This window comes from Pristiophorus japonicus, chromosome 12 (assembly GCF_044704955.1).
Source record: "Pristiophorus japonicus isolate sPriJap1 chromosome 12, sPriJap1.hap1, whole genome shotgun sequence".
NCBI classification, from domain to species: domain Eukaryota; kingdom Metazoa; phylum Chordata; class Chondrichthyes; family Pristiophoridae; genus Pristiophorus; species Pristiophorus japonicus.
The window spans coordinates 52,829,194-52,855,179 of record NC_091988.1 but is presented as its reverse complement, the minus strand read 5'-3'; the positions used below and the strand labels follow the sequence as shown (position 1 = coordinate 52,855,179).

The 25,986-nt window shown below is 43.6% G+C and overlaps 1 protein-coding gene across 2 annotated transcripts; it reads left to right on the top strand.

Annotated features, from left to right (window-relative positions):
- Positions 1–367: 367 nt before the first annotated feature.
- On the top strand, positions 368–25,986 carry cidec (cell death inducing DFFA like effector c). 2 transcript variants are annotated; one of them, XM_070895473.1, is made up of 6 exons: positions 368–448; positions 15,901–15,977; positions 18,133–18,271; positions 20,523–20,672; positions 21,487–21,674; positions 24,286–25,986. In XM_070895473.1, exons 2-6 carry the CDS (start codon positions 15,925–15,927, stop codon positions 24,419–24,421), a joined length of 666 nt encoding a protein of 221 aa, XP_070751574.1. In that variant the 5' UTR covers positions 368–448; positions 15,901–15,924; the 3' UTR covers positions 24,422–25,986. The 2 variants fall into 2 exon arrangements, with proteins under 2 accessions (XP_070751574.1, XP_070751573.1); XM_070895472.1 differs by lacking the exon at positions 368–448 and adding an exon at positions 13,250–13,297.

The following is a 25,986-nucleotide window of genomic DNA, read 5'->3' as shown; positions in this document are numbered from 1 at the left end:
AATCTACTGGAAGTATAATCATTCTTTGTGTGATTCCTGATGCCTTTTACAAGCTTGAAACTCTGCCCCATGGCATTAGTCATACCTTACTTGAAGCAATTTTCTATATTTATTTTTTCCATACTGACAACTATCTTACACACTTCAGTCTGATCAGCTCTTTGAATTATGTTAGATTTACTACAAGGTTTTAGTTTGGATAAACTGTTTTTGTAGATGTTTGTGCTAATGTGCTGTGTAAAACGGGCCTGCGCTGCAACATCCACCAATTGAAGGGTAGGTGCCTGTTTCACTGTCGGTGTGTGATAGGCCCAATGTTAATGGAGGTGGTACCATCAGTCATGAGGCGGTGAATCTGACCAGATGATGACCGTGTAACAGGTGTGTGTATAAATCTCAGTCTCGGAGCTGAGAGCACATAATCTGGGTAAAACCTGGCTTGTTTCAGGTGAGTATAGGTCTGATCTAGGCATATGTGTGTCGGATACCCTTCTTCCCCAGATAGTTTCCTTAGCTCAGTCCTAGTGTGTGTGTGTGTGTGTGTGTGTATATATATATTATATTCCCCAGCATAAAGTATCAGTAAATACGTAGGAGGGGGAAGACCCGGGGTTTATTTAACCAGGTCTTTTACTTCACTCGCCACTGTCTGTGCAAGGTGCCGGTGGTGTGAGCTTCACACTGCGAAGAATTAAAGCTTATAAAATGTGTGGAAAATCCGCCCAACCCAGCCGGCTTCAATTGGTGATAACTAGCGCAGCGGATAGCTCTTGCAACACATTTTAATTATATATTTGAAAAAAGGTTCCGGTGACTTTTTTTGTGTAGACGTTGGTATTTGTTTTTGCAGTTCCCGAAGACAAAAGCCTATCTGAAATTGACTAATGCTTTTGAGAGTCCGGATGTAAAATTGTCCGCTTTGCTTTAATTTCATGCGAGACCACTCCATTAAAAATAACAAATTTCATTTCGGGAGAACTGCGGGAGCAGGGAGGAAGAGGAATCATTTTCCAAAGTGTGTATGTGTTGTGGCAGTAACCAGCGATTAAAAGGATACACGTAAAAAGGTTACAATATAACTTTAGTCTTGACTTCCCAATGGAGCCCCTTTTTTACACGGTTGTTAAAGTTATCTAAATCTGACGTTGGAGAGACGCAGTGAGCCTTCCATGATCGTCTAGTCTCAAATCTTGATTTGATATACACAAAATGGATCCACAATTGTAGTGTTACGCTAATGTCGTGTCAAGCTACTGTGCAAGAGACCGTTGGACATGGTTTACCTCTGGACACTTAAACACTATCCAATAACAACTTAAACCTTTTAAAACTATTTAGATGCCACCCACACTGTGTAAGACATTTAAACATGTAACTGCTGGGAGAGTGGCTATAGTGTGCCGTGCTCCCGTGCTCCAGAACCAGAGTTCCAGCCAGGTTAAAACAAAGTTACTATCTAGGATTAAATAAGAGGCAAGGAATTGAACTGCAACTTCTCAACTTTTAAATTCCCTTCAGTACTTGAGGTAATGTATGTAAACCTGTAAATACCTTGTTTAACCACCAGAGGGCTCATCCCCTGGAGTCTGAAGGGATCCCACAATCCCTTGGGAGCACCTGTACTTAAGGAGGCCTCACAGGCTGGAGAGGCACTCTGGGGACCTACAATAAAAGACTAAGGTCACACTTTACTTTGAGCTCTCAGTATCTGGTCAGACTCTTTATTCATACACCACAATAACTAATACTGGTCCAGTAGAAGCCTTGGAACCATTGCATTTGTCCCTGCCCCAAACTCTGTTTCCTAACCACTGACTCCATCTCTCTCCCTGGCAACTGTCATGAGGTAGAACCAGACTGTTCACTTGACCCCAAGATGAACTTCAGACTCCATTACTAATACCGCTTGTTCCACCTCTGTAACTTCACACATCTTTGCCCTTGCTTGAGCTCATCTGCTGCTGAAGCCCTCATCCATGTCTTTGTTACCTCCTAGACTTGACTATTCCTATGCACTCCTGGCTGGCCTCCCATCTTCCACCCTCCCATAAATTTAAGGTCATCCAAAAATCCAAAAATCTACTGCCCCTTTCCTAACTCAAAACAAGTTCACACATCACCCAACAGAAGAGAGTTAGGATAAATGGTTCATTCTCTGGTTGGCAATCAGTAACTAGTGGGGTGCTGCAGGGATCAGTGCTGGGGCCCCAACTATTCACAATCCATATTAATGACTTGGAAGAAGGGACTGTGTAATGTAGCCAAGTTTGCTGACGATACAAAGATAGGAAAAGTAATGTATGCGGAGGACACAAAATCTGCAAAAGGACATGCAGGTTAAGTGAGTGGGCTAAAATTTGGCAGATGGAGTATAATGTTGGAAAGTGAGAGGTCATGCACTTTGGCAGAAAAAAAAAATCAAAGAGCAAGTTATTATTTAAATGGAGAAAGATTGCAAAGTGTTGCAGTACAGTGGGACCTGGGGGTACTTGTGCATGAAACATAAAAGGATAGTATGCAGGTACAGCAAGTGATCAGGAAGGCCAATGGAACCTTGGCCTTTATTGCAAAGGGGATGGAGTATAAAAGCAGGGAAGTCTTGCTACAGTTATACAGTGTATTGGTGAGGCCACACCTGGAACACTGTGTGCAGTTTTGGTTTCCATATTTATGAAAGGATATACTTGCTTTGGAGGCAGTTCAGAGAATGTTCACTAGGTTGATTCTGGAGATGAGGGGGTTGACTTATGAGAAAAGGTTAAGTAGGTTGGGCCTCTACTCATTGGAATTCAGAAGAATGAGAGGTGATCTTATCGAAATGTATAAGATTCTGAGGGAGCTTGGCAGGAAGGATGTTTCCACTGATGGGCATAATCTTAGAATAAGGGGCCGCCCATTTAAAACAGATGAGGATAAATTTCTTCGGGTTGTAAATCTGTGGAATTTGCTGCCTCAGAGAGCTGTGGAAGCTGGGACATTGAATAAATTTAAGACGGAACTAGGCAGTTTTTTAAACGATAAGCGGTTATGGGGAGCGGGCAGGGAAGTGTACCTGAGTCCATGATCGGATCAGCCATGATTGTATTAAATGGCGGAGCAGGTTCGAGGGGCTGTATGGCCTACTCCTGCTCCTATTATGTTTTATGTTCTTATCACCCCGGTTAAGCAACACCTTGATTTTAAAAATCTTATCCTTGTTTTCGAATCCCTCCATGGCTTCTCTCCGCCAGCCCCACAACCCCCCCTGATATCTGCGCTGCTCTAATTCTGCCCTCTTGAGCATCCCTGATTATAATCACTCAACCATTGGTGGACGTGCATTCTGTTGCCCAAGCCCTAAGCTCTGGAATTCCCTCCTTAAATCTCTTTGCCTCTCATACCTCTCCTCCTTTCAAGATACTCCTTAAAACCTAATTCTTTGACTAAGCTCTGCTTTAATATCTCCTTATGTGGCTCGGTGTCAAAATTTGTTGGATACTCACTCCTGTCAAGCGCCTTGGGATGTTTTACTACATTTAAGGCACTCATAAATAGTTGCTGTTGTTGAATATTGAAATCTATTGTAAAGATGGTTAATAAACTGAACACTGAAAGATTGCAGGGATGTGGTTACTGAGATTATGCACTTTTCAGTAATTTCACCTTTAGACTTATGCTGAAGTAATTAATGTCATGCAGTGAAAGAAGTGGCTTTCGTCAGACTGGCTGGATACTCGTCATCCCATCTGCCCCCACCCCCATGCCAGATTCTGCCCGCAGCAGATCACATGCAAATACTGCTATATATAACTTGCCTCTTTGCATACTGGTTGCCCTTTGATCTGTATGTGTGTGGGTGCAGCCTAAAGGTAGCTCATGAAGAACTATGGCACTGTTGCATCACCACCACCCCATCCCACCCCCTCCCCCTTTTCTCCCTCCTTTGTCCTCCCCTTCCAAAAAGCTGTATCTTCTATTGATCCAGTGTTTTTTATTTCTTGGCATTTTCTACAGTGTGCTTCTTGGACTAACTTCATGAAACTGCCAGGAACTGCTTGTTTTAAGAACATAAGAAATAGGAGCAGGAGTAGGCCATTTGGCCCCTTGAGCCTGCTCCACCATTCAATAAGATCATGGCTGATCTGATCATAGACTCTGTTCCAACTCCCTGCCAGCTCCCCATAACCCTTTACTCCCTTATTGCTCAAAAGTCTGTATCTCCGCCTTAAATATATTCAATGACTCAGTCGCCAAAGCTCTCTGGGGGCAGAGAATTCCACAGATTTACAAACCTCTGACAGAAGAAATTCCTCCTCATCTCCGTTTTAAATGGGTGACCCCTTATTGTAAGACTATGTCCCCTAGTTTTAATTTCCCCTATGTGGAAATATCCTCTCTGCATCCACCTTGTCGAGCCCCCTCATTATCTTATGTTTCAATAAGATCACACCTCATTCTTCTGAACTCCAGAGTATAGGCCCAACGTACTCAACCTATCTTCATAAGTCAACCCCCTCATCTCCGGAATCAACCTAGTGAACCTTCTGAACAGCCTTAAATACGGAGACCAAAACTGCACGCGGTTCTCTAGGTGCGGACTCACCAATACCCTATAGAGTTGTAGCAGGACTTCTCTGCTTTTATACTCCATCCCCCTTGCAATAAACGCCAACATTCTATTTGCCTTCCTGATTACTTGCTGTACCTGCATACTAACTTTTTGTTTTTCATGCACAAGGACCCCCAGGTCTCTCTGTACTGCAGCACTTAGCAATTTTTCTCCATTTAAATTATTATTTGCTTTTCTATTATTTCTGCCAAAGTGGATAACCTCACATTTTTCCACATTATACTCAATCTGTCAAATTTTTGCCCACTCACTTAGCCTATCTATATCCCTTTGCAGATTTTTTTGTCCTCCTCACAATTTGCTTTCCCACCCATCTTTGTATCATCAGCAAACTTGGCTACATTACACTCGGTCCCTTCATCCAAGTCATTAATATAGATTGTAAATAGGTGAGGACTCCGCACCGATCCCTGAGGCACCCCACTAATCACTGTTTGCCAACCGGAAAATGACCCATTTATCCCAACTTTGTTTTCTATTAGTTAGCCAATCCTCTATCCATGCTAATATATTGCCCCAACTCTGTGAGCTTTTATCTTTTTTGAGGTACCTTATCAAATGCCTTCTGGAAATCCAAATACACCACATCCACTGGTTCTCCCTTATCCACCCTGCTCGTTACATCCTCAAAGAACTCCAGCAAATTTGTCAAACATGATTTCCCTATCATAAAACCATGTTGACTCTAATTGATTGAATCATGCTTTTCCAAATGTCTTGCTCCTGTTTCCTTAATAATGGACTCCAGCATTTTACCAATGACACATGTTAAGCCAACTGGTCTATAGTTTCCTGCTTTTTGTCTGCCTCCTTTTTTTTTTTAAATAGGAGTGTTACATTTGCGGTTTTCCAATCTGCTGGGACTGCCCCGGAATCCAGGGAATTTTGGTAGATTACAACCAATGCATCCACTATATCTGCAGCCACTTAAGACCCTAGCATGTAAGGCATCAGGTCCAGGGAACTTGACTGCCTTTAGTCCCATTATTTTACCAAGTACTACTACTTTAGTGATAATGTATTAAGTTCCTCCCTACCTACAGCCCCTTGATTATCCACTATTGGGATGTTTTTAGTGTCTTCTACTGTGAAGATCGATACAAAATATTGGTTCGACGTCTGCCATTTCCCTGTTCTCCATTATTAATTCTTCAGTCTCCTCCTCCAGGAGACCAACATTTACTTTAGCCACTCTTTTTTTTTTATGTACCTGTAGAAACTCTTACTATCTTTTTTATATTTCGTGCTAGTTTACTTTCATAATCTATCTTCCATCTCTTAATCATTTTTTTTTAGTCGTTTTCTGCTGGCTTTTAAAAATTTCCCAATTCTCTGGCCTCCCACTAGTCTTAGCCACATTGTATGCCCTTGTTTTCAATTTGATACCATCCCTTATTTCCTTAGTTAGTCACGGATGGTTATTCCTTTGCTTAGTCTTTCCTTCTCATTGGGATATATTTTTGTTGAGTTATGAAATATCTCCTTAAATGTCTGCCACTGCTCATCAACCCTCTTACTCTTTAGTCTATTTTCCCAGTCCACTTTAGCCAACTCTTCCTTCATACCTTTTGTAGTCTCCTTTATTTAAGCTTGGGACACTGGTTAGAAACTTTCTTACCCTCCAACTGCATTTGAAATTAAACCATATGATCACTCGTTCCTAGAGATATTTTACTACGAGGTCATTTATTAATCCTGTCTCATTACACAGTACTAAATCTAAGATAGCCTGCTCCTTGGTTAGTTCTGCAACATAGTATTCAAGGAAGCTATCCTGGATACACTCTAAGGATAAGGGGTAAGCCATTTAGGACCGAGATGAGGAGGAACTTCTTCACTCAGAGAATTGTGAACCTGTGGAATTCTCTACCACAGAGTTGTTGAGGCCAATTCGTTAGATATATTCAAAAGGGAGTTAGATGTGGCCCTTATGGCTAAAGGACCAAGAGGTATGGAGAGAAAGCAGGAATGGGGTACTGAAGTTGCATGATCAGCCATGATCATATTGAATGATGGTGCAAGCTTGAAGGGCTGAATGGCCTACTCCTGCACCTACTTTCTATGTTTCTATGGGCCCACATTTGCCCAGGAGTTGCTCTGATTTTTTTGGAGCAACTTTTTTTTTCTGAAGTATCTTTAAAAATCCCCATTCTGCACATTTAATTCGTGCCAGTGTAAGTGAGTTAGGGGTTTTTTTTCAAAAGGGGGCGTTACCAGCCACCTACGCCTGTTTTGGCCATTAAAGCCAGTTTGGACAGGTAATAGTTGCTCCAAACTAACTTAGAACAGCGTATGTGGCCGCACAGAAAACCCTTACGGAAAATTGAGATATCAGCACAGGTAGCCAGAGATTGGAGGGAGGGAGGGAAGCACAGAGGACCTTGCAAAGCACTAAACACCTTCACAACAACATTCAAGAAGCATAAAAACCATCAATAATAAGATTTTGAAAATTTAAATCCTACCGTCATATCAAAACTCTCCTCCTTCCCCTCCCCTCCCCCCCCCCCCCCCCCCCCCCCACCAACCCCCATATCAAAACAAAGCACAACCATCAATAAATAAAACTCAAGTCCTGCTTTAGCCAGGGAAGTCAGCGGGCTGGGCCGGCTGGTGCAGGAGGCCACTCGGCCGGGGATATGGGCGGAAGAACTCAGAATGCACCGGCAGGAGAGCGCACCGGCAAGTCCTTTGGCCAGGGCTAGTGGCAGGAGAACGCACCGACTGTCTCCAAGGAAGGACACCGACTCTCTGACTTCTCTCCGAGGAGACACTGGTTGGGGGCAGGAGCTACTGCGCATGCGCGAAACCTCCAGTGCGCATGCGCTGAGCTGCCGGCATTGTTTTTTGCGCAGGGTCCTAGCTCTGCCCTGTAATGGACAGACCACGCTGCGCCAAACCATGGGAGAGGCCACAAAGCGGGGAGAATACGGCGATATATTTTTGGTGCCATTTTGAGAGCAGAAAGTCGGTGCACCTCAGGTAAGTATGCCAAAAAAAAGAGAGCCAAATTTGGGCCCTAAGAACTCCTCCTCAAGGATACCCTGGCCAATTTGCTTTGTCCAATCAATATGAAGGTTAAAATCACCCATGTTTATTGCCATTCCTTTATTGCAAGCCTCCATTATTTCTTGATTTATACTCTGTCCAACAGTGTAGCTGCTGTTAGGGGACCTATAGACTATGCCCACCAGCAACTTTTTCCCTTTATTATTCCTTATCTCCATCCAAACTGATTCAACATCTTGATCCTCTGAGCCAATATAGTTTCTCACTAATGCACGGATCACATCCTTTATTAACAGAGCTACCCCACCTCCTTTTCCTTTGTCCTTCTGAATTGTCAAATACCCCTGAATATTTAGTTCCCAGTCCTGGTCACCTTGCAAGCACATCTCTGTAATGGCTATTGGATCATACCCATTTATATCTTTATTTTTTTTTAAAATGACTCAAATGTTATCCTGCTGAGTGTGGCTCACATTGATTGCTGCACAATCCTTTCCATTGTGGCTCTTTACTACAGTTTGTAAATGTGTGTCCATCAGTTCTATAATATTTTTGAAACAATTTTTGGAGTACCTTAAGAGCCTATTTATTCATCTGCGCAGGGCTGGATTAAGGGCCTGATGGGCCTGGGGCAACTGATCCAAATGGGCCTATAGTTATGTTTGTTTATGTTCATTATATTACGTATATGATTCTGATTGAGAATGAAAACATAGGCCAGTATATTCAACAATGAAAGCCTATATTCTGTATCGAGTAGCTATATATTCAAGTTCTGGTAACATTGCAATACTAGATTTCTATACATATATGCAAATTTTTCTCTAACATGTGAAATAAAATAGGCTAGTACATATTGTGTTCTGTATATATGTACATCAGTGTATATAGGTACTTCTGTATAAACATAAGGCATAAACCAGTGAATCTTTTTTCCTCGGTCTTGTTTTTCCTCTTATTGTCTATTCTATTCAGCCTATTTGGGAGACCTTTTTTGCCCCTACGTTTATTTGGTGGGCCTGGGGTTGCAGCCCCATTCATCCCTGCATCTGTGTCATCTTGGTCTGTTCCTCTTATACTGATACTAAAGGCTTTGGATTTAATCCTAGTGTCACTGTAAGGAAGTGTTCCCAGTCGTGGAAGATGTTTGGAAAGGATTTGGAACTCTAGTATCGCTGAATGGTGTTTCACTGTAATTATGTTTGTAAGCAGTTTTCATTATGGTGGTGCCCTTTATTAACCTCTTTTATTTTCCCTGCTCTCCCCCAACCCCCAGTATTTTCCTTGGATCCAACTCTGACATTATGATTACTAACTTGTTGCTTTTTAAATCTTAAACTCCTTGATCCAAGTTTAGCAGCTGCCTCAGATATTCACTTGGATATGGTGATGCCGGGCACGCCTCTAAACGGTCTCACTGAGTGTGCCTGCACTATCCAACATCTCATTGTACAATAGCCTGACTGGGATGTAACAATAGAACTTGTGATCTGAACTAGATAGCATGTCTTTCACTGATGCCCTTGTATGCTTTCACAATCTCTTTGAATGCTTACTGAGAAACATTTAGTGAGATGAGGCCAGATGCAAATTGTTGAGCTGTTTTACCACAGAGACCTCAAAATTGGGCAGGAGTTGCTCTGTTTTTTTTTTGAGCAACTTGATTTTTCTGGAGTATCTTAAAAATCCCCATTTTGCACATTCAATTTGTGCCAGTTTAAGTGAGTTAGTTACGATTTTTGTTAGTTTAGTTTGGTTTTTCTCAAAAGGGGGCATTACATAGAAACATAGAAACATAGAAAATAGATGCAGGAGCAGGCCATTCAGCCCTTCTAGCCTGCACCGCCATTCAATGAGTTCATGGCTGAACATGAAACTTCTGTACCCCCTTCCTGCTTTCTCGCCATAACCCTTGATCCCCCGAGTAGTAAGGACTTCATCTAACTCCCTTTTGAATATATTTAGTGAATTGGCCTCAACTACTTTCTGTGGTAGAGAATTCCACAGGTTCACCACTCTCTGGGTGAAGAAGTTTCTCCTCATCTCGGTCCTAAATGGCTTACCCCTTATCCTCAGACTGTGACCCCTGGTTCTGGACTTCCCCAACATTGGGAACATTCTTCCTGCATCTAACCTGTCTAAACCCGTCAGAATTTTAAACGTTTCCATGAGGTCCCCTCTCATTCTTCTGAACTCCAGTGAATACAAGCCCAGTTGATCCAGTCTTTCTTGATAGGTCAGTCCCGCCATCCCGGGAATCAGTCTGGTGAATCTTCGCTGCACTCCCTCAATAGCAAGAATGTCCTTCCTCAAGTTAGGAGACCAAAACTGTACACAATACTCCAGGTGTGGCCTCACCAAGGCCCTGTACAACTGTAGCAACACCTCCCTGCCCCTGTACTCAAATCCCCTCGCTATGAAGGCCAACATGCCATTTGCTTTCTTAACCGCCTGCTGTACCTGCATGCTAACCTTCAATGACTGATGTACCATAACACCCAGGTCTCGTTGCACCTTCCCTTTTCCTAATCTGTCACCATTCAGATAATAGTCTGTCTCTCTGTTTTTACCACCAAAGTGGATAACCTCACATTTATCCACATTATACTTCATCTGCCATGCATTTGCCCACTCACCTAACCTATCCAAGTCACTCTGCAGCCTAATAGCATCCTCCTCGCAGCTCACACTGCCACCCAACTTAGTGTCATCCGCAAATTTGGAGATACTGCATTTAATCCCCTCGTCTAAATCATTAATGTACAATGTAAACAGCTGGGGCCCCAGCACAGAACCTTGCGGCACCCCACTAGTCACTGCCTGCCATTCTGAAAAGTACCCGTTTACTCCTACTCTTTGCTTCCTGTCTGACAACCAGTTCTCAATCCACGTCAGCACACTACCCCCAATCCCATGTGCTTTAACTTTGCACATTAATCTCTTGTGTGGGACCTTGTCGAAAGCCTTCTGAAAGTCCAAATATACCACATCAACTGGTTCTCCTTTGTCCACTTTACTGGAAACATCCTCAAAAAATTCCAGAAGATTTGTCAAGCATGATTTCCCTTTCACAAATCCATGCTGACTTGGACCTATCATGTCACCATTTTCCAGATGCACTGCTATGACATCCTTAATAATTGATTCCATCATTTTACCCACTACTGAGGTCAGGCTGACCGGTCTATAATTCCCTGTTTTCTCTCTCTCCTTTTTTAAAAAGTGGGGTTACATTGGCTACCCTCCACTCCATAGGAACTGATCCAGAGTCAATGGAATGTTGGAAAATGACTGTCAATGCATCCGCTATTTCCAAGGCCACCTCCTTAAGTACTCTGGGATGCAGTCCATCAGGCCCTGGGGATTTATCGGCCTTCAATCCCATCAATTTCCCCAACACAATTTCCCGACTAATAAAGGTTTCCCTCAGTTCCTCCTTCTTACTAGACCCTCTGACCCCTTTTATATCCGGAAGGTTGTTTGTGTCCTCCTTAGTGAATACTGAACCAAAGTACTTGTTCAATTGGTCTGCCATTTCTTTGTTCCCCGTTATGACTTCCCCTGATTCTGACTGCAGGGGACCTACGTTTGTCTTTACTAACCTTTTTCTCTTTACATACCTATAGAAACTTTTGCAATCCGCCTTAATGTTCCCTGCAAGCTTCTTCTCGTACTCCATTTTCCCTGCCCTAATCAAACCCTTTGTCCTCCTCTGCTGAGTTCTAAATTTCTCCCAGTCCCCAGGTTCGCTGCTATTTCTGGCCAATTTGTATGCCACTTCCTTGGCTTTAATACTATCCCTGATTTCCCTAGATTGCCACGGTTGAGCCACCTTGCCTTTTTTATTTTTACGCCAGACAGGAATGTACAATTGTTGTAATTCATCCATGAGGTCTCTAAATGTCTGCCATTGCCCATCCACAGTCAACCAGCCACCTACGCCAGTTTTGGCTATTTAGGCCACTTTGGCCAGTTAATAGTTACTCCAAATCTGCTTAGGCCAGCGAATGTGGCCACTTGTGAAAACCCTTGCAGAGAGTTAAGGAATCAGCGCAGGTAGGTGCATCAGAGGTCAGCAGAACTTAATGACTTGACTAAAGAATGTGACTAGGATCAAATAGCTATACAGGACATCATATGACAAACTTTGCAAAGTTAATTTACTATACAAAAGCATTCATGGAAGCTTAAACTACAAAAATAAAAGAAGTAAAAGATAGTTGAATTAAATTGCCTTAGTGTCTCAACTAATTTAAACAACTATTTGTTTGCAATGATTATACTGGGCCAAAATTGAGTCTATATTATCTAAATAAAGTCTACTTCAATAAATAAGATATTCTGTGTTCCTCTGTCACTTATGTTTTTCTTTCACAATAGCATGAGATAAATAGGCTTGACAAATGGTCGTCACTATTCACAAGAGACAAAACATATTTACATAATTTTTTCAAAATATCCAAATAAAAAAATAGAAGTAAGTCCTACCCTACCTTTTATCTTCAGCCCGGGAAGGCAGCGGGCTGGCCTGTGCGGTAGGCCACTCGGCCTGGGATAGGGGCAGGATGTACCAGCAACCGGTATGATGATGATGGGGTCCCACGTTGCAGCATGCACACTGAGAGGCTGGGGGCGAGGAGCTACTGCGCATCCGCGCACACTCCAACACGCACGTGCAGACGTCCCAGCACTGTTTTCAGTGCGGGACGCTGGCTCCAGCCCTGACCCGACTGGCCACTGACCCAGGAGAGGCCGGACAGGGTCCAAAGTGGGGACCAATTTTTTCGGAGCACTTTTCAATGCAGAAAAGCTGTGCATCTCCAGTGAGTGTGCTGAAAAAAAGATGGGCCAATTTTGAGCCCACTAAGTGAACGTACAAAGTAACCAACAAGATTTCACTTACTCCAACTAGTATCTGTTTTCTCCTAGTGTAAAAGCAAAATAATAAACTATATAGCCTTGTCCTGGTAAGTGGACTCTATACACTTTCATTTAGTCTGCTTATAGCATTGAATCAGACCAAGACATATTCGGGGCCTGGTTGGCTTGCCTCAAGGTAACCTTCATGGACCTGACTGACATCCCTTTTGGTAGATCTTAACATTGTGGGTCCTTGCTTTTTTTGTGCTATACAAAGTTGGGGCTTGGTCTCTGAACCAACCTCTTGTCTGGGGATGTCCGAAGAGCTGCTGGCCAAACTTGTCCCTGTCCCACTTTGAAATTAGCCTCATGCAAAGCTCAACAGGAAGGACGTCCCAAATCCCTAATGTGTATGTTTGGGAGTTCCTGAGATGAGGCAGCAACTCCCCTATTGCTGATCATTGGGAATGGTTTCAATGTCTGTCTTTAAAGTACCTTCTCAAGACCTTTCTTTTTAAACCTTTGTTTTAAAGTACAATACTTCAACATGGCTCAACACTAAAATCCTTTTCATTTTTAAGGGGTGGGGAGGAGAAAGAAACATCACATTTTTGAAGTGTGATGCTGTTGACATGAATACATTTGACACGCACCCTCTTGTGCTGACGTGCGAATGTGGGGCAATAACTGACTTGTTGGTGGAACTTTGACCCATGTGAGTCATTGTCTTGTTGGAATCAGTGAACTCTCTTGAAAACCACAGAATCTGCAGTGAGGGTAAGAGGAAGAGACGTGCAACGTTCGTTTTTAAACTGAAAAGTGAGTATTGCCTTTCCATTTTGTATTTGCCTTTTCCCTTTGTTTTGGATTTGGATTATCTACACATTCTGCCTGGCTTGTAGATCTGTACAAACTGACTTTCCTTTTGTTTCCCTCCAGCTCAGTCACTCCCTGTACAGCATTGGGACCTTCCTGTGTGTTGAAACTTCTGTCAGCATACAAAATCGCATTGAATAGTATTTAAATTTGTGTGAATGGACATGTTTTTCTATTGGTGCCTTTGAGTGTGGTGTGCATCTGTGTAAATGGATTCTCTCATGCCAGTTACAGCATTTGCTCAGTACCATTCTTATTGTAACGTCCATTAATCTTAATATATCATGTGTCACTTTCCGGCTCTTATTTTCGGATGAGGTGTTCAACCAAGATATCTGCGTCTATGGTGGACTTAAAAGATCCCAAGGCACTATTTTGAAGAGGAGCAGGGCAGTTATCCCCAGTGTCCTGGCCAATATTTATCCCCCAATCAACATAACAAAAGCAGATTATCTGGTAATTATCACATTGCTGTTTGTGGGAGCTTGCTGTGCACAAATTGGCTGCCGCATTTCCTACATTACAACAGTGACGACACGCCAAAAATACTTCATCAGCTGTAAAGCATTCTCAGACATCTGGTGATCGTGAAAGGTGCTATAGAAATGCAATCTTTCTTCTTTCCTTTAATTTTGGGAAATGTAGTTTTTGCTGACCTGAGGAAGTGGATGGACATTGGAGTGTTTAAAACCCAGTGTGTCTGCCTGTTGCAAATGTGGCTTTCATTTAGTATGGATACTCCTGTTCATGAGTACATTGTAGCAGCGAGGGAGTTTAACTCTATCATTGGGCCCAAGTTTCGGGCCGCGCCTAGAACGGCGCAGCCCCGACCTGGCGCCAGTTTTACGCGCCACAAAGTGCGCCTAAAAAAAACTTCCAGATTCTCTGGCTCCCTGCTGGTCCTCTGGTCCTCGGCGCGGCACCGCACGAGCTGTTGGGCGCGGAGCTCGGTCCCTGCGCTGAAAACAGTGCCGGGACCTCTGCACATGCGCGCTACAGTGGGCGCGCATGTGCAGTAGCTCCAGGCGCCCAAAACTGTGTGGGAGGGGCCCGAAGCACGCAGCCCCTAGCCCTGGCCGAATGGCCTCACTGGGGCTGCGTGCATAAGGCTGCCTCCCATGCCCAGCTCCTGCTTCCGACCTGACCTGACCCCCGCTTCCCCCCACCCCGCCCCCCCCACCGACCCGAACCGTTCACCTCCCCCCCCCCCTTCTCCTCCTCCCCCCCTTCTCCTCCTCCCCCCCTCCTCCTCCCCCCCTTCTCCTCCCCCCCCTTCTCCTCCCCCCCCCTTCTCCTCCCCCCCCTTCTCCTCCCCCCCCTTCTCCCCCCCCCCTTCTCCCCCCCCCCCCCTTCTCCCCCCCCCCCCCTTCTCCCCCCCCCCCCCTTCTCCCCCCCCCCCCCTTCTCCCCCCCCCCCCTTCTCCTCCCCCCCCTTCTCCTCCCCCCCCCTTCTCCTCCCCCCCCCCTTCTCCTCCCCCCCCCCTTCTCCTCCCCCCCCCCTTCTCCTCCCCCCCCCCCTTCTCCTCCCCCCCCCCCCCCTTCTCCTCCCCCCCCCCCCCTTCTCCTCCCCCCCCCCCCCTTCTCCTCCCCCCCCCCCCCTTCTCCTCCCCCCCCCCTTCTCCTCCCCCCCCCCCTTCTCCTCCCCCCCCCCCTTCTCGTCCCCCCCCCCCTTCTCGTCCCCCCCCCCCTTCTCGTCCCCCCCCCCCTTCTCGTCCCCCCCCCCCTTCTCGTCCCCCCCCCCCTTCTCGTCCCCCCCCCCCTTCTCCTCCCCCCCCCCCCCCTGCTGTCAGAAACACAGACACTGACAGAGAGAGTGAGACACACTTGGGTTGGGGGGGCGCATCCCAGCACGCTGTTATAGGGCTCCCGGTGCTGCAGTCGGTATGTAGAAAATGTTTTATTTATTGATTTAAAAAAATATATATTAATTTTTTTTGATTGATTTATTGGTTGATTTATTGATGTTTTTATCATTTATTATTGATGATGGCTCTTTATTTGTAAAACTGAAGTGTTTAATGTTTGTAAACTTCCCTTTATACCTCCCCCCCCCCCAATTCCCTTCGCCTGATTTGTAACCTACGCCTTATTTTCTGAAGTGTAGACAAGGTTTTTTCGAGCGTACAAAAATCTTCACTTACTCCATTCTAAGTTAGTTTGGAGTAAGTTTTCACTGCCGAAACTTTGAAAACAGGCGTAAGTGGCCGGACACGCCCCCTTTTGGAAAGAAAAGTTCTGTTCCAAAGTGAAACTGTTCTAACTGACTAGAACTGGAGCAAACTAAATGCCGAGAATTTGAATTTCTAAGATACTCCGTTCTACACCAGTTGCTCCAAAAAATCAGGAGCAACTGAGGCCGAAACTTGGGCCCTTTGTCTCCGGGTATTAATTGCTGACTGTTTGCCAGGTTGGGGGGGAGGGGATTGAAGAAAGAAAAGTGAGTAAAGATATATGGTACGGCACAATCTCAATTTAATCTAGACAAACATTCAACAATCAAAATTTTTAAGAAATATAACAATTTTTGCAATTTTTTTAAACTGGCAGGCTGGACATCACTGAAAGCTGAAAATGGAATATGCAAAGAAATCCCTGAGTTTCTTATCTCCTAGTTCCATCTCCAGGTAAGATCCCCACAAAGATACTATATTTGTCTTTCTTTCTATTGACATTAACTGTTCTCAGGTGGACATAAAAGATTCCATGGCACTTGGGGTCCAAATTAAAAAGCAGAACCTGAAAAGTAGTAATCTCTGGATTGTTACCTGAGCCACGCACACATTGTCATAGACAAGCAGATCAGAGAGTTAAATGCGTGGAGTGGTGTTGGAGAAAGGGGTTTCGATTCGTGGGACACTGGCACCAGTACTGGGGAAAGAGGGACAGTTTGCACTTAAACAGGGCTGGCACCAGTGTGTCTGCGATTCAAATAACTAAGGCTGCAGATGGGGCTTTATCTAATCCCCCTCCCCTCTTAGTTTAATCTGGTGAAGGGGAATTCAGAAATCTAGAGAAAAGTCAAGGCAATGGAGTAGTGCAGCGATTTGGGTAAAGATAAGCAGTGTGTGACTGGAAGGGACAGAGAATTTAAAGGTAATTGTGTATCGGAATAATGGTAAAAGGTTAAAACTAAAGGCTCTTTACCTGAATGCATGAAGCATTCATTGATAGGTAGATGAATTAATGGCATAAATAGTGATAAATGGGTATGATATAGCCATTACAGAGACAAAGCAAAATATTGCGGGTACTGGAATCTGGAATAAAAACAGAAAATGCTGGAAATCTCAGCAGGTCAGGCAGCATCTGTGGAGAGGAAGCAGAGTTAACGTTTCGGGTCGATTGGAGAGTGTTCGGAAAGAACACGTTCTTAACCAGCACTGAAAGGGGGAGGGGAAGAAAGAACAAAAGGAAAGGTCTGGTGGGGTGGAAGACAGGAGAGATTAGAGAGACAAAAGGGATGATGGGCCAAATTCAAATGGTAATGCCAGGAGTTAGAAAAACATTAGTCAAAATAGGGTGTGAATGGTGGGATAATGACCAACTGCCATTAGAGTCAAGGAGAAGAAAAGAAACAGACTCTGGGGGGGGCCACAGATTGGCAGCGGCTTAGCTCTGAAATTGTTGAACTCGATGTTGAGTCCAGAAGGCTGTAAAGTGCCTAAACGAAAGATGAGGTGCTGTTCCTTGAGCTTGCGTTGAGGTTCGTTGGAACAGTGTAGGAGATGGAGGTCAGAGTGGGAATGGTGCAGGGAATTAAAGTGACAGGCGACCAGAAGCTCGGTCACACTTGCGTACTGAACGGAGGTGCTCCACAAAGTGGTCACCCAATCTACGCTTTGTCTCCCCAATGTAGAGATCACATTGTGAGCAGCGAATACAGTATACTAAATTGAAAGTACAATAAGTAAATTGCTGTTTGACCTGGAAGGAGTATTTGGGGCCCTGAATGGTGGGAAGAGAGGAGGTAAAAGGGCAGGTGTTGCATCTCCTGCGCTTGCACAGGAAGGTGCCGTGGGAAGGGGAGGATGTGTTGGGGGTGACTGCAGAATGGACCAGGGTGTCACGGAGGGAGCAGTCCCTTCAGAATGCTGGGAGGGGGGGAGGAAGATGTGATTGGTGGTGGGATCACGCTGGGTAGTTCTGATAGTTAAGGATGACATAAGGACCTGTAGTGAGAGGATATTGGCTCAGGAGGCAGAATTTGTATGGGTGGAGATGAGAAATAAGGGGTAGAAAACAGCGGTGGGAGTAATTTATAGGCCATTGGACAGAGTATTGATTAAGAAATAATAGGAGCTTTTTACAAAGGTAATATAATAATGAGGGACTTTAATCTGCATATAAATTGGGCAAATCAAATTGGCAAGGGTACAAACATAATTTTTTTCCCCAATTTTCCCAATTTTTTTTTGGTGTTTGATGCGCAGTGGTATCAGCCTCGGACTAAAGTTGCCAAAATTTGTGGCTTGCGCCGCAAATCCTTGTGCAATGCTGATTTTTACTGCTGCGCAAATTAAAGGTTAAATTTACGGCCTGATAACAGTAGCGAAGCAAACTGTAATTTTGGTACAAAAAATAGTTTTTGCTGAAAACGGAATTTCTAGCTCATTTAATGGTTTTATTATTGTAAGATTCAGAAAATACTTAAACACAGTACTGTTAGTTCTCTTGCTCATTCCTTACCAGTTAACCCAGGATAACACCTGTCTCCTTGGCAGCAGGACTATAAATGTAGGGGTGATGTGATCTTCTACAGGGTTTTTTTTTCTTGCACAGGTGTGTTTCTGCCAGTGCGTCGGTGACTTCACAACTGTTGACCAGCACTCCACAGCAACGACCATTCAGGGTATGCAACTGGGATCGCAGTCTGAAGAAGGGCATTGTGGCAGAGAGCCTTCAGGATCTACTGGACAAGGTGAAAATTCATCTATTAAACCAGTTTTTGTGAAGTTTGTGTGTGGACTGGCAATATTACTTTGATCCCTTAAATTGCTTGAGCAGGTCCAAACTCTGCACCGTTTGCATTCTCTTCCTCTTCTGACCCCATGGCCCCAGGAAGCTAGGTGGATATAACATAGTTAACTTAACACACACCTCATGGCTGGTTGTTGCTACCATCCAGAAGTGGGTCTTGGTCCTTTTTTTCAACGTGTAACTAAAATTGTTTCTGAAACCTCCAGTATCTAATAGCTGAAGTTCATAAGCATTTGAAGGTGCCAAGTTGTACTTATTTGATTGTGATTGTGTACATGTGCTCAACAAGGTAACTGAATAGGAAATGCTTTCCTCAGTGGGTTTCCACGTTGTAGGGTTTTTTTCTTTGTATGTGCGCAGTGCTGGGAAAGCCATGTTTATTGCAAATCCCGAGGTGTCCTGAGATTTCCAGTGGGCCTTTTCCTTGAACTACGACAGTCCTTGTGGTAATGGTGCTCCTGTAATTATGCTAGCTAGGGAATTCCAGGATTTTGAGCTGTGATTTGCAAAGAACGGTGTATGGCTTTGAAGTGATATTGTTCCCCTGAAGTTGCTGCTCTCCTCAGTGGTTGAGGTCATTGGGCTAGTAGATGCTGTTGGAATAAATTTGAGTTGCTGCAGTGCCTCTAAATGGTACATATTGCAGCCAGAATCCTCGATGATGTGGTAATAATCCAGTGGCAAGAGAGCTGATCAAGTGGACAGCTTTGTCCTGGATGGAGTTAAGCTGGTTCTGGTGCAGCTGCATCTATTCAGATGATATTTCCATCACACTCCTGACTTGAGCATTATAGATAGTGAAGAGACTTTGGCTCATCTCCTGACCTCAGAGGGCCCAGTCGTTGCCCTGCTTTGAGCCATGATGGTGTTCTGGTGGTTTAGTTAACTTCTGTTGAGGTTCAGGGAGATAATTGGCTCCTTTCTTGGAGATGGTCATTGTCTGGCACTTGTGACACAAATATTACCTGCCACCTTGTGACTCCAATCTCAAAATATTGTCTGTAGCCTGGCACTGGCTACTAATTGAATGGAGCTGAAGAATATACAATAGTCAGTGAATAGCCCCCACTCCTGACCTTGAGGGAAGAAAGGTAATTAAAGCAGTTTGAGGATGGTTGGGCTGAAGACCCTGCAGTGATGTCTTGCAGTTGCGATGACTGGTTTCTAACAAACACGACCATCTTTCACTCGTGTCTGACTCCAGCCACTTGATGGCTTTTCTATTGACTTGGGGCTGCTTCGTGGCAAATTTGGCTAAACGCTTTATATCTGTTTTTAATGCAATAATTGGTTAAATGCTGTCTGATAGTTGCACTTGCCTCTTGTATTTAGCTCTTTAGTCTGTGTCTGGAGCCAACTGATTCTGGTAAAACCTGAACTGAGCATCAATAAACAGATTATTAATGAGTAGGTGTCACTTGACGACTTCACTCGGAGTAGGAGGTTGATGAGGTGTTAACTGACGAGGTTCCATTAATCTTGCTTTCTGTGGTTAGGCTAACCTGGACAATTTTTCAGTGTCTAGGAGAGGCCAGTGCCATAGCTGCACTGGAATGGCTTGGCTAAAGGGATGGCTAGTTCTGATGCACAGGTCTTTAGCACTAGAACTGGGATATTGTGAGACCCATAACCTTCACTTTGCTCAGCCAACTCTTAATGCCATCTGGAGTGAATAAAATTGACTTCTATAATGGTGGAGATCTGAAAAGGAGGCCAAGTAGGCTTGTACAGATGCTGACTAAAGCTACACTGGGGATCTGTTGAGAATGTAACTAATGCGCATCAAATCATTTTAGCTTTGTATATGTTTTGGAAGACTAATGTAAATGTTTTATTTAAAGGGTTTTTTTTCGGCTTCCAAAACTGATTTTCTTCCCCCACTGAATTAGTAATCTAATGCACTTAACCAGTTCTCTTTGGGAGGCAGTTACAGGAGCTGCCTGCAGACACAGCAAGCTTTGTGGTATCTGGGACTGTCAGCACAATCTCCTATCGCCAACTTTCGGAACCAAAGCTAAACATTAATCTTGTGTGTACAGTGAAGATTGATCGAAGATTTTGTACTGCCTTTGATGCAACAATGTTCCATTCCTTAAACTGGAATGAGTAATCATCGTGACCCAGCTTGCTTTCTGTTACTTCCCTTTCACTTGTCTCTGTAATCTAACAAAAATGTTGTACTTGTGCTGCAGGTTCAAGGGTCACTACACACAACATGCAGTGTCTCACTGCTACTGGAGGAGGATGGGACCTTCATTGAGAGTGAAGAATTTTTTCAGACTGTACTCGATAATACACTCTTCATGATACTGGAGAAGGGACAGAAATGGACACCCTCAGAGGTGAGGACTGCAGCAGCATTTTATTGGATATTTTTGTTAATTCTGTAATCTTATTGAAGCATGTTTTTTATTTAAAGTGCTTCAACTGGAACCCTAATTGATCCTTTCACGCCTAACTGCTATTACAAAAGCACAATTGAAGTCCAAGCCTGACCTAAGCATTCTTCCACAATCTGTCTAGGTTCATCATGACTGTATTGGTCTCAAGTTCCAATCAGACATTATAGCCTATTGCTTACAAAATGTGTGTATGTACCATTAAATGAGGTTGATTCCTGAGATGAAAGGGTAGTCTTAAAAAAAGGTTGGGCCTATTAGAAGAATGAGAGGTGATCTTATTGAAACATACAAGGTACTGAGGGGGCTCAACAAGGTAGATGCAGAGAGGGTGTTTCCACTCATGGGGGAATCTAGAACTAGGGAGCATAGTTTAAGAATAAGCAGTCACCCATTTAGAACTGAGATGAAGGGGAATTTCATCTGAGGGTTGTAAATTTGTGGAATTCTCTGCCCCAGAGAGCTGTGGAGGCTGGGTCATTTAATATATTTAAGGTGGAGATAGACAGATTTTTGAACGAAAGGGTTATGGGGAGCGGGCAGCGAAGTGGAGCTGAGTCCATGATCAGATCAGCCATGATATTGAATGGTGGAGCAGGCTTGAGGGGCCGATGGCCTACTCCTGCTCCTATTTCTTATGTTCTTGTGCAATAAGCTAACAATGTACAATTTTGGAGACAAGCTTGTAGTAGTCCAGAGGTTTTCTCTGAGGTGTGGTATGGTGCAGAGTATAATTACAATTTTATTTTTTAAACAGAATAGTGGGTTTCACCTGAGCTTCACTGATAAATTGCGTAGGAGAAAGGATGTTGCCAGAATAACCTTTGACCTCTACAAAGAAAATCCTCAAGATTTCATTGGCTGCCTGAGTGTAAAGGTGACCTTCTATGGCTCGTATTCTCTGTCATATGATGTCCAATGTGTGGGAGCAAAGAAAATAATGAGGTAAGAAAATGGAATTCCAAGCTAAAAGCATTGGATTACTGATCAAGTACATTGTGGCTCAAGAATTGAATATTTTCAGAGTAGATTATTGGTGATGGGATTCGTGGTGCAGCTGGCATCTTTAGAATGCTAAACTTTGTGTCCCCAACCATCTACCGATTTCATTCTGAGATAAAAGGGGTTATTTGTTTAAAACCTGCCAGGTGTTAAAACAATGGGACTGCAAGCATTGGGATTCCTTCAACGGTGTTTTGTAACTCTAACAGAGCTGTGCATTCATGTTCAACTGAAATGAATGGATGTCTATTTGTTAGAAGTGGCTGCCCTAGTCTCTAACTTTCAATAAAAAGGAAAGACTTGCATTTATATAGTGCCTTTCACAACCTCAGGATGTCTCAAAGCGCTTTGCAGACAATGAAGTACTTTTGAAGTGTAGTCACTGTTGTAATATAGGAAACGGGGCAGCCAATTTTTCACAAGCTCCCACAGGCAGCCAATTTTTCATACAGCAAGCTCCCACAAACAGCAGTGTGATGACCAAATAATCTGGTTTTCATTTTATGTTGACTGCGGGATAATAATTATCATAGGCAGTCCCTCAAAATTGAGGAAGACTTGCTTCCACTCAGAGTTCTCTGGTGACCGTACAGGTGGGACAGAGTGTCATTTAAGGAAAGGTGGGTGGGGAGCCTGCGTTTGATTTCTGCATGCTCTTGGCGATGAGACTCGAGGTGCTTAACGCCCTCCCAGATGCTTTTCCTCCACTTAAGGTGGTTTTGGGCCAGGGACTCGCAGCTGTCAGTGGGGATGTTGCACTTTATCAAGGAGGCTTTGAGGGTGTCCTTGTAGCATTTCCTCTGCCCACCTGGGGCTTGCTTGCCGTGTAGGAGTTCTGAGAAGAGCGCTCGCTTTGGGAGTCTTGTGTCGGGTATGTGGACGATGTGGCCCACCCAACGGAGCTGGTCAAGTGTGGTCAGTGCTTCGATGTTGGCCTGAGCGAGAACACTGACGTTGGTGCGTCTATCCTCCCAGTGGATTTGCAGGATCTCGCGGAGGTAGCGCTGGTGGTACTTCTCCAGCACTTTGAGGTGTCAACTGTATATGGTCCACGTCTCGGCCATATAAATATTGGCCAGGACACTGGGGATAACTCCCCTGCTCTTCGAAATAGTGCCATGGGATCTTTACATCCACTGCAGTTTAACGTCTTATCTAAAAGACTGTAGCACTCCCTCAGCATTGCTCTGGAGTGGCAGCCTAGATTTTTTGCTCAAGTCTCTGGAGTGGGACTAATTCATGGAAATAATTATCCTGAAATGTAAATGTTGGCATGGGGGTTATTTGGGAACTTGCTATTGCTTTTTGGGGATGTTGCAGAAGTTTTTTCAGATTAGATTGAAACTAGTAACCTCAGGGCATTGGGGAAATGGGTTGAAGCAGTTATGGGCTACTGTCAAATACTCGTGCATCTTATCCTCTCACACTCTTGCCTCTTCTGCCATCAGCATCTCTCCTTGTTCCATGTGTCCTGCTAGAGTGGCACTGAGATCCCAGTTCATTTCTCCAACAGCAGCTCCCTACCCCCCACCCAATCATTCCCCAGTTCCTTTATCAATCTTTACCACTTCCTCTTATCCATCTCCATGATTTTGGCAGCCTTGCATGCCACATACTTACCCCATGAAAACATCACTGAAATGTCCTCCTTGTCTGACCTGTCTTTACACTGAGCAACTTTATACCCATCCCTGATTTCAACCTTCACTTGAATTTTGTCTTCCTTCCCAGCTTCCTTGTCTTGCTCCCCCTCCATTAACTTCCACCTGTCTCCATACACTTTTTTTTTTTAAAAAGGCTTCCCTCTCAATCTTGTCATTGCATATAGGCTTGACATTTCCATTATTTGTTCCTGATGACACTCTCTCTAACTACTTCCTTATCTCTCCCCTCTGTCCTCCTATGCTCCTGCTTTATTTCCAAGGATAATAAATTACACCCCTTTCCACCACACACACACACACACACACCACCAAACACTCTGTCTTGACTGACTATGATTAAATTAATTTTCTCCCACCTCCATCACTTCTGGTAGTGACATCTTAGTGTAGTATCAAGTCTGTTCATAAGCTTCAATATACTGTTGGACTGGCTCAATCACCAAGTTGTACTGTTGCTGCTGCTCCCTAGTCAAAAATGCTTATCTCGATTTATCCAAGAGACCAGAAACAACTTGTATGGAGCGTAAATGTCAGCATAGACCAGTTGGGACGAATGGCCTGTTTCTGTGCTATACACTTGAAGTAACTGCAAATGTGCTTATCCAACAAACTATGTCCAACCTAATCTTTCCTTTGCACTATATATGGATGGGGGAGAAGCAGAAGGAAATTTATTAACTCCCCACAAAGTGGAAATGAGAAGTTTTAGTTTCTATCCAACCCTATAAGGTACTGAGCCTTGTACAGATGGAGTTGTATTTAACCACTGAACTGCAGCAAATGGGGACTTTGTTCACGAAGTAATCCTTGCACAGTGGACAGGATTGATCTTCATATAGCTTTAGCTGTTTATCAATGCCTTTTTATTAATGCTTTTTGTTCCCCCTTAGGGAAGCCTTGCGTTTGACAATGTTCACAATGCAAACGACAGGTCACATTCTACTTGGAACATCATGCTATGTGCAACAACTGCTGGATGAGGAGGAAAAGCGGGCAGCAGGGAAACCCTTGTGTGTGCTCGAATGAAGTAAATTTGCCTGGTCTAAACACCTTAATGAGTTTTGCTGATGAAGCTTAACCAGAAACTTCATTTTGGCACCATTTATGTCACCATAATGTGATGTTGCCCTGAAAGATTATGTTGGCATACAATAATCAATTTGGTGCAGGAATATATAATCCAGGACATCTGCATCAATGTGATATGAAGCCAAACACTTGTGCTTTACTAACCATTACATGTATACAGTACTTTGAGGGTGTTTGTCTCAAATGAACTTGGGTAGATCTGCTTCATTGTACGAATCCTGATCAAGGAACCACTAGTATGGGCTGCTGCTGCTTGTGTTGCTGGGATATGTGGCAGTGTTTTTGTGCAATAAATATGTATTTAACTGGAATATTGCAGAATGAGTGCTCACAAAAGCAACTCACTAGAGATTTCTGCATTAGTGGAACATGCTGTACCCACAGCACCCAATCCATTTGAAATTAGCTTATTTAATCACTTTTTGGGACCGCATTTATAGGTTCCCCTCTAAATTGACACTGTTCACATTGTGTTTGTGCCCACGCCCTTTGCACTGTCTAGTTGCCCACTAACTTCCAACTAAGTAAAACCAAATGAGTGACCTACTTACAACCACATTTGTGCTGTCATTCCTGAACCTATGCTCATCACCCAACCCCATAGATTAAATATTTTACAATTCTTCCATTTTAGTCTGCAATTGCTGTGAGTGGCCATATCTTGAAATGTGTGAATTGATGTTTATAATATTTCTTTATTCTCACTGCAAAGTGGAGCTGAGATTACTACCCAAATGTTTGACAGGATTTATCCAAATTGCATTCCTCAATAAATCCTTGACGTGGTTGGGGTTTAATTTTTATAAGGCACTTAACTGGAAATTGACTAACTCGGCCACCCAATGGAGCTGTCTCCTTCAAGGGGAACTAATGCAGCCAACAAAACTGGAAAGATTGATTACTCTGTGCTGATGTCTAAATATGGTTATAGCAACATAAATTAGTATAACATTGCATTTATCCCAGAAAAATGATCGAGTTATTAAAGGCAGTACTATTGCAAACTTGACTTGGTACAATTGGACAAAGGAATTTTGAATAAAGTTGACTTTATTAATTCAAGTGATGTTTGCCATTACAGAAAATATTTATTAAACCAAATCTTGGCTGCATGGTGAATGGGATATCTTTATGGAGAATGGTATTCAGGGAGTTAGAATATTTTGTCTTTTAAGTCTGCAACTTGTTCCACTACACAAAACTATCTCATTGACAGTAACTCAAATGTTTGCGGAAAGTAGATGGAGCAGGAACCTCACTCGTCTGAAATAGAGTGCTTATTATTGCTCTCGTCTTTCTAATCTGCCTTCAGTTGTGTTGGGGCTCATGTCTGATTCAGTGTGTAAAATGACCATCTACACCATACAAAACAGAAGTCAGCAACCCATAATGTCAATAGAAAATCCCAGGAATAAAGTGCAATGTGTGACATTGCTCAAATGTATTACATTTTCACTTATTTTAAAATGGTGCAGCTCTGCTTCTGTATTATAGTCTACTTG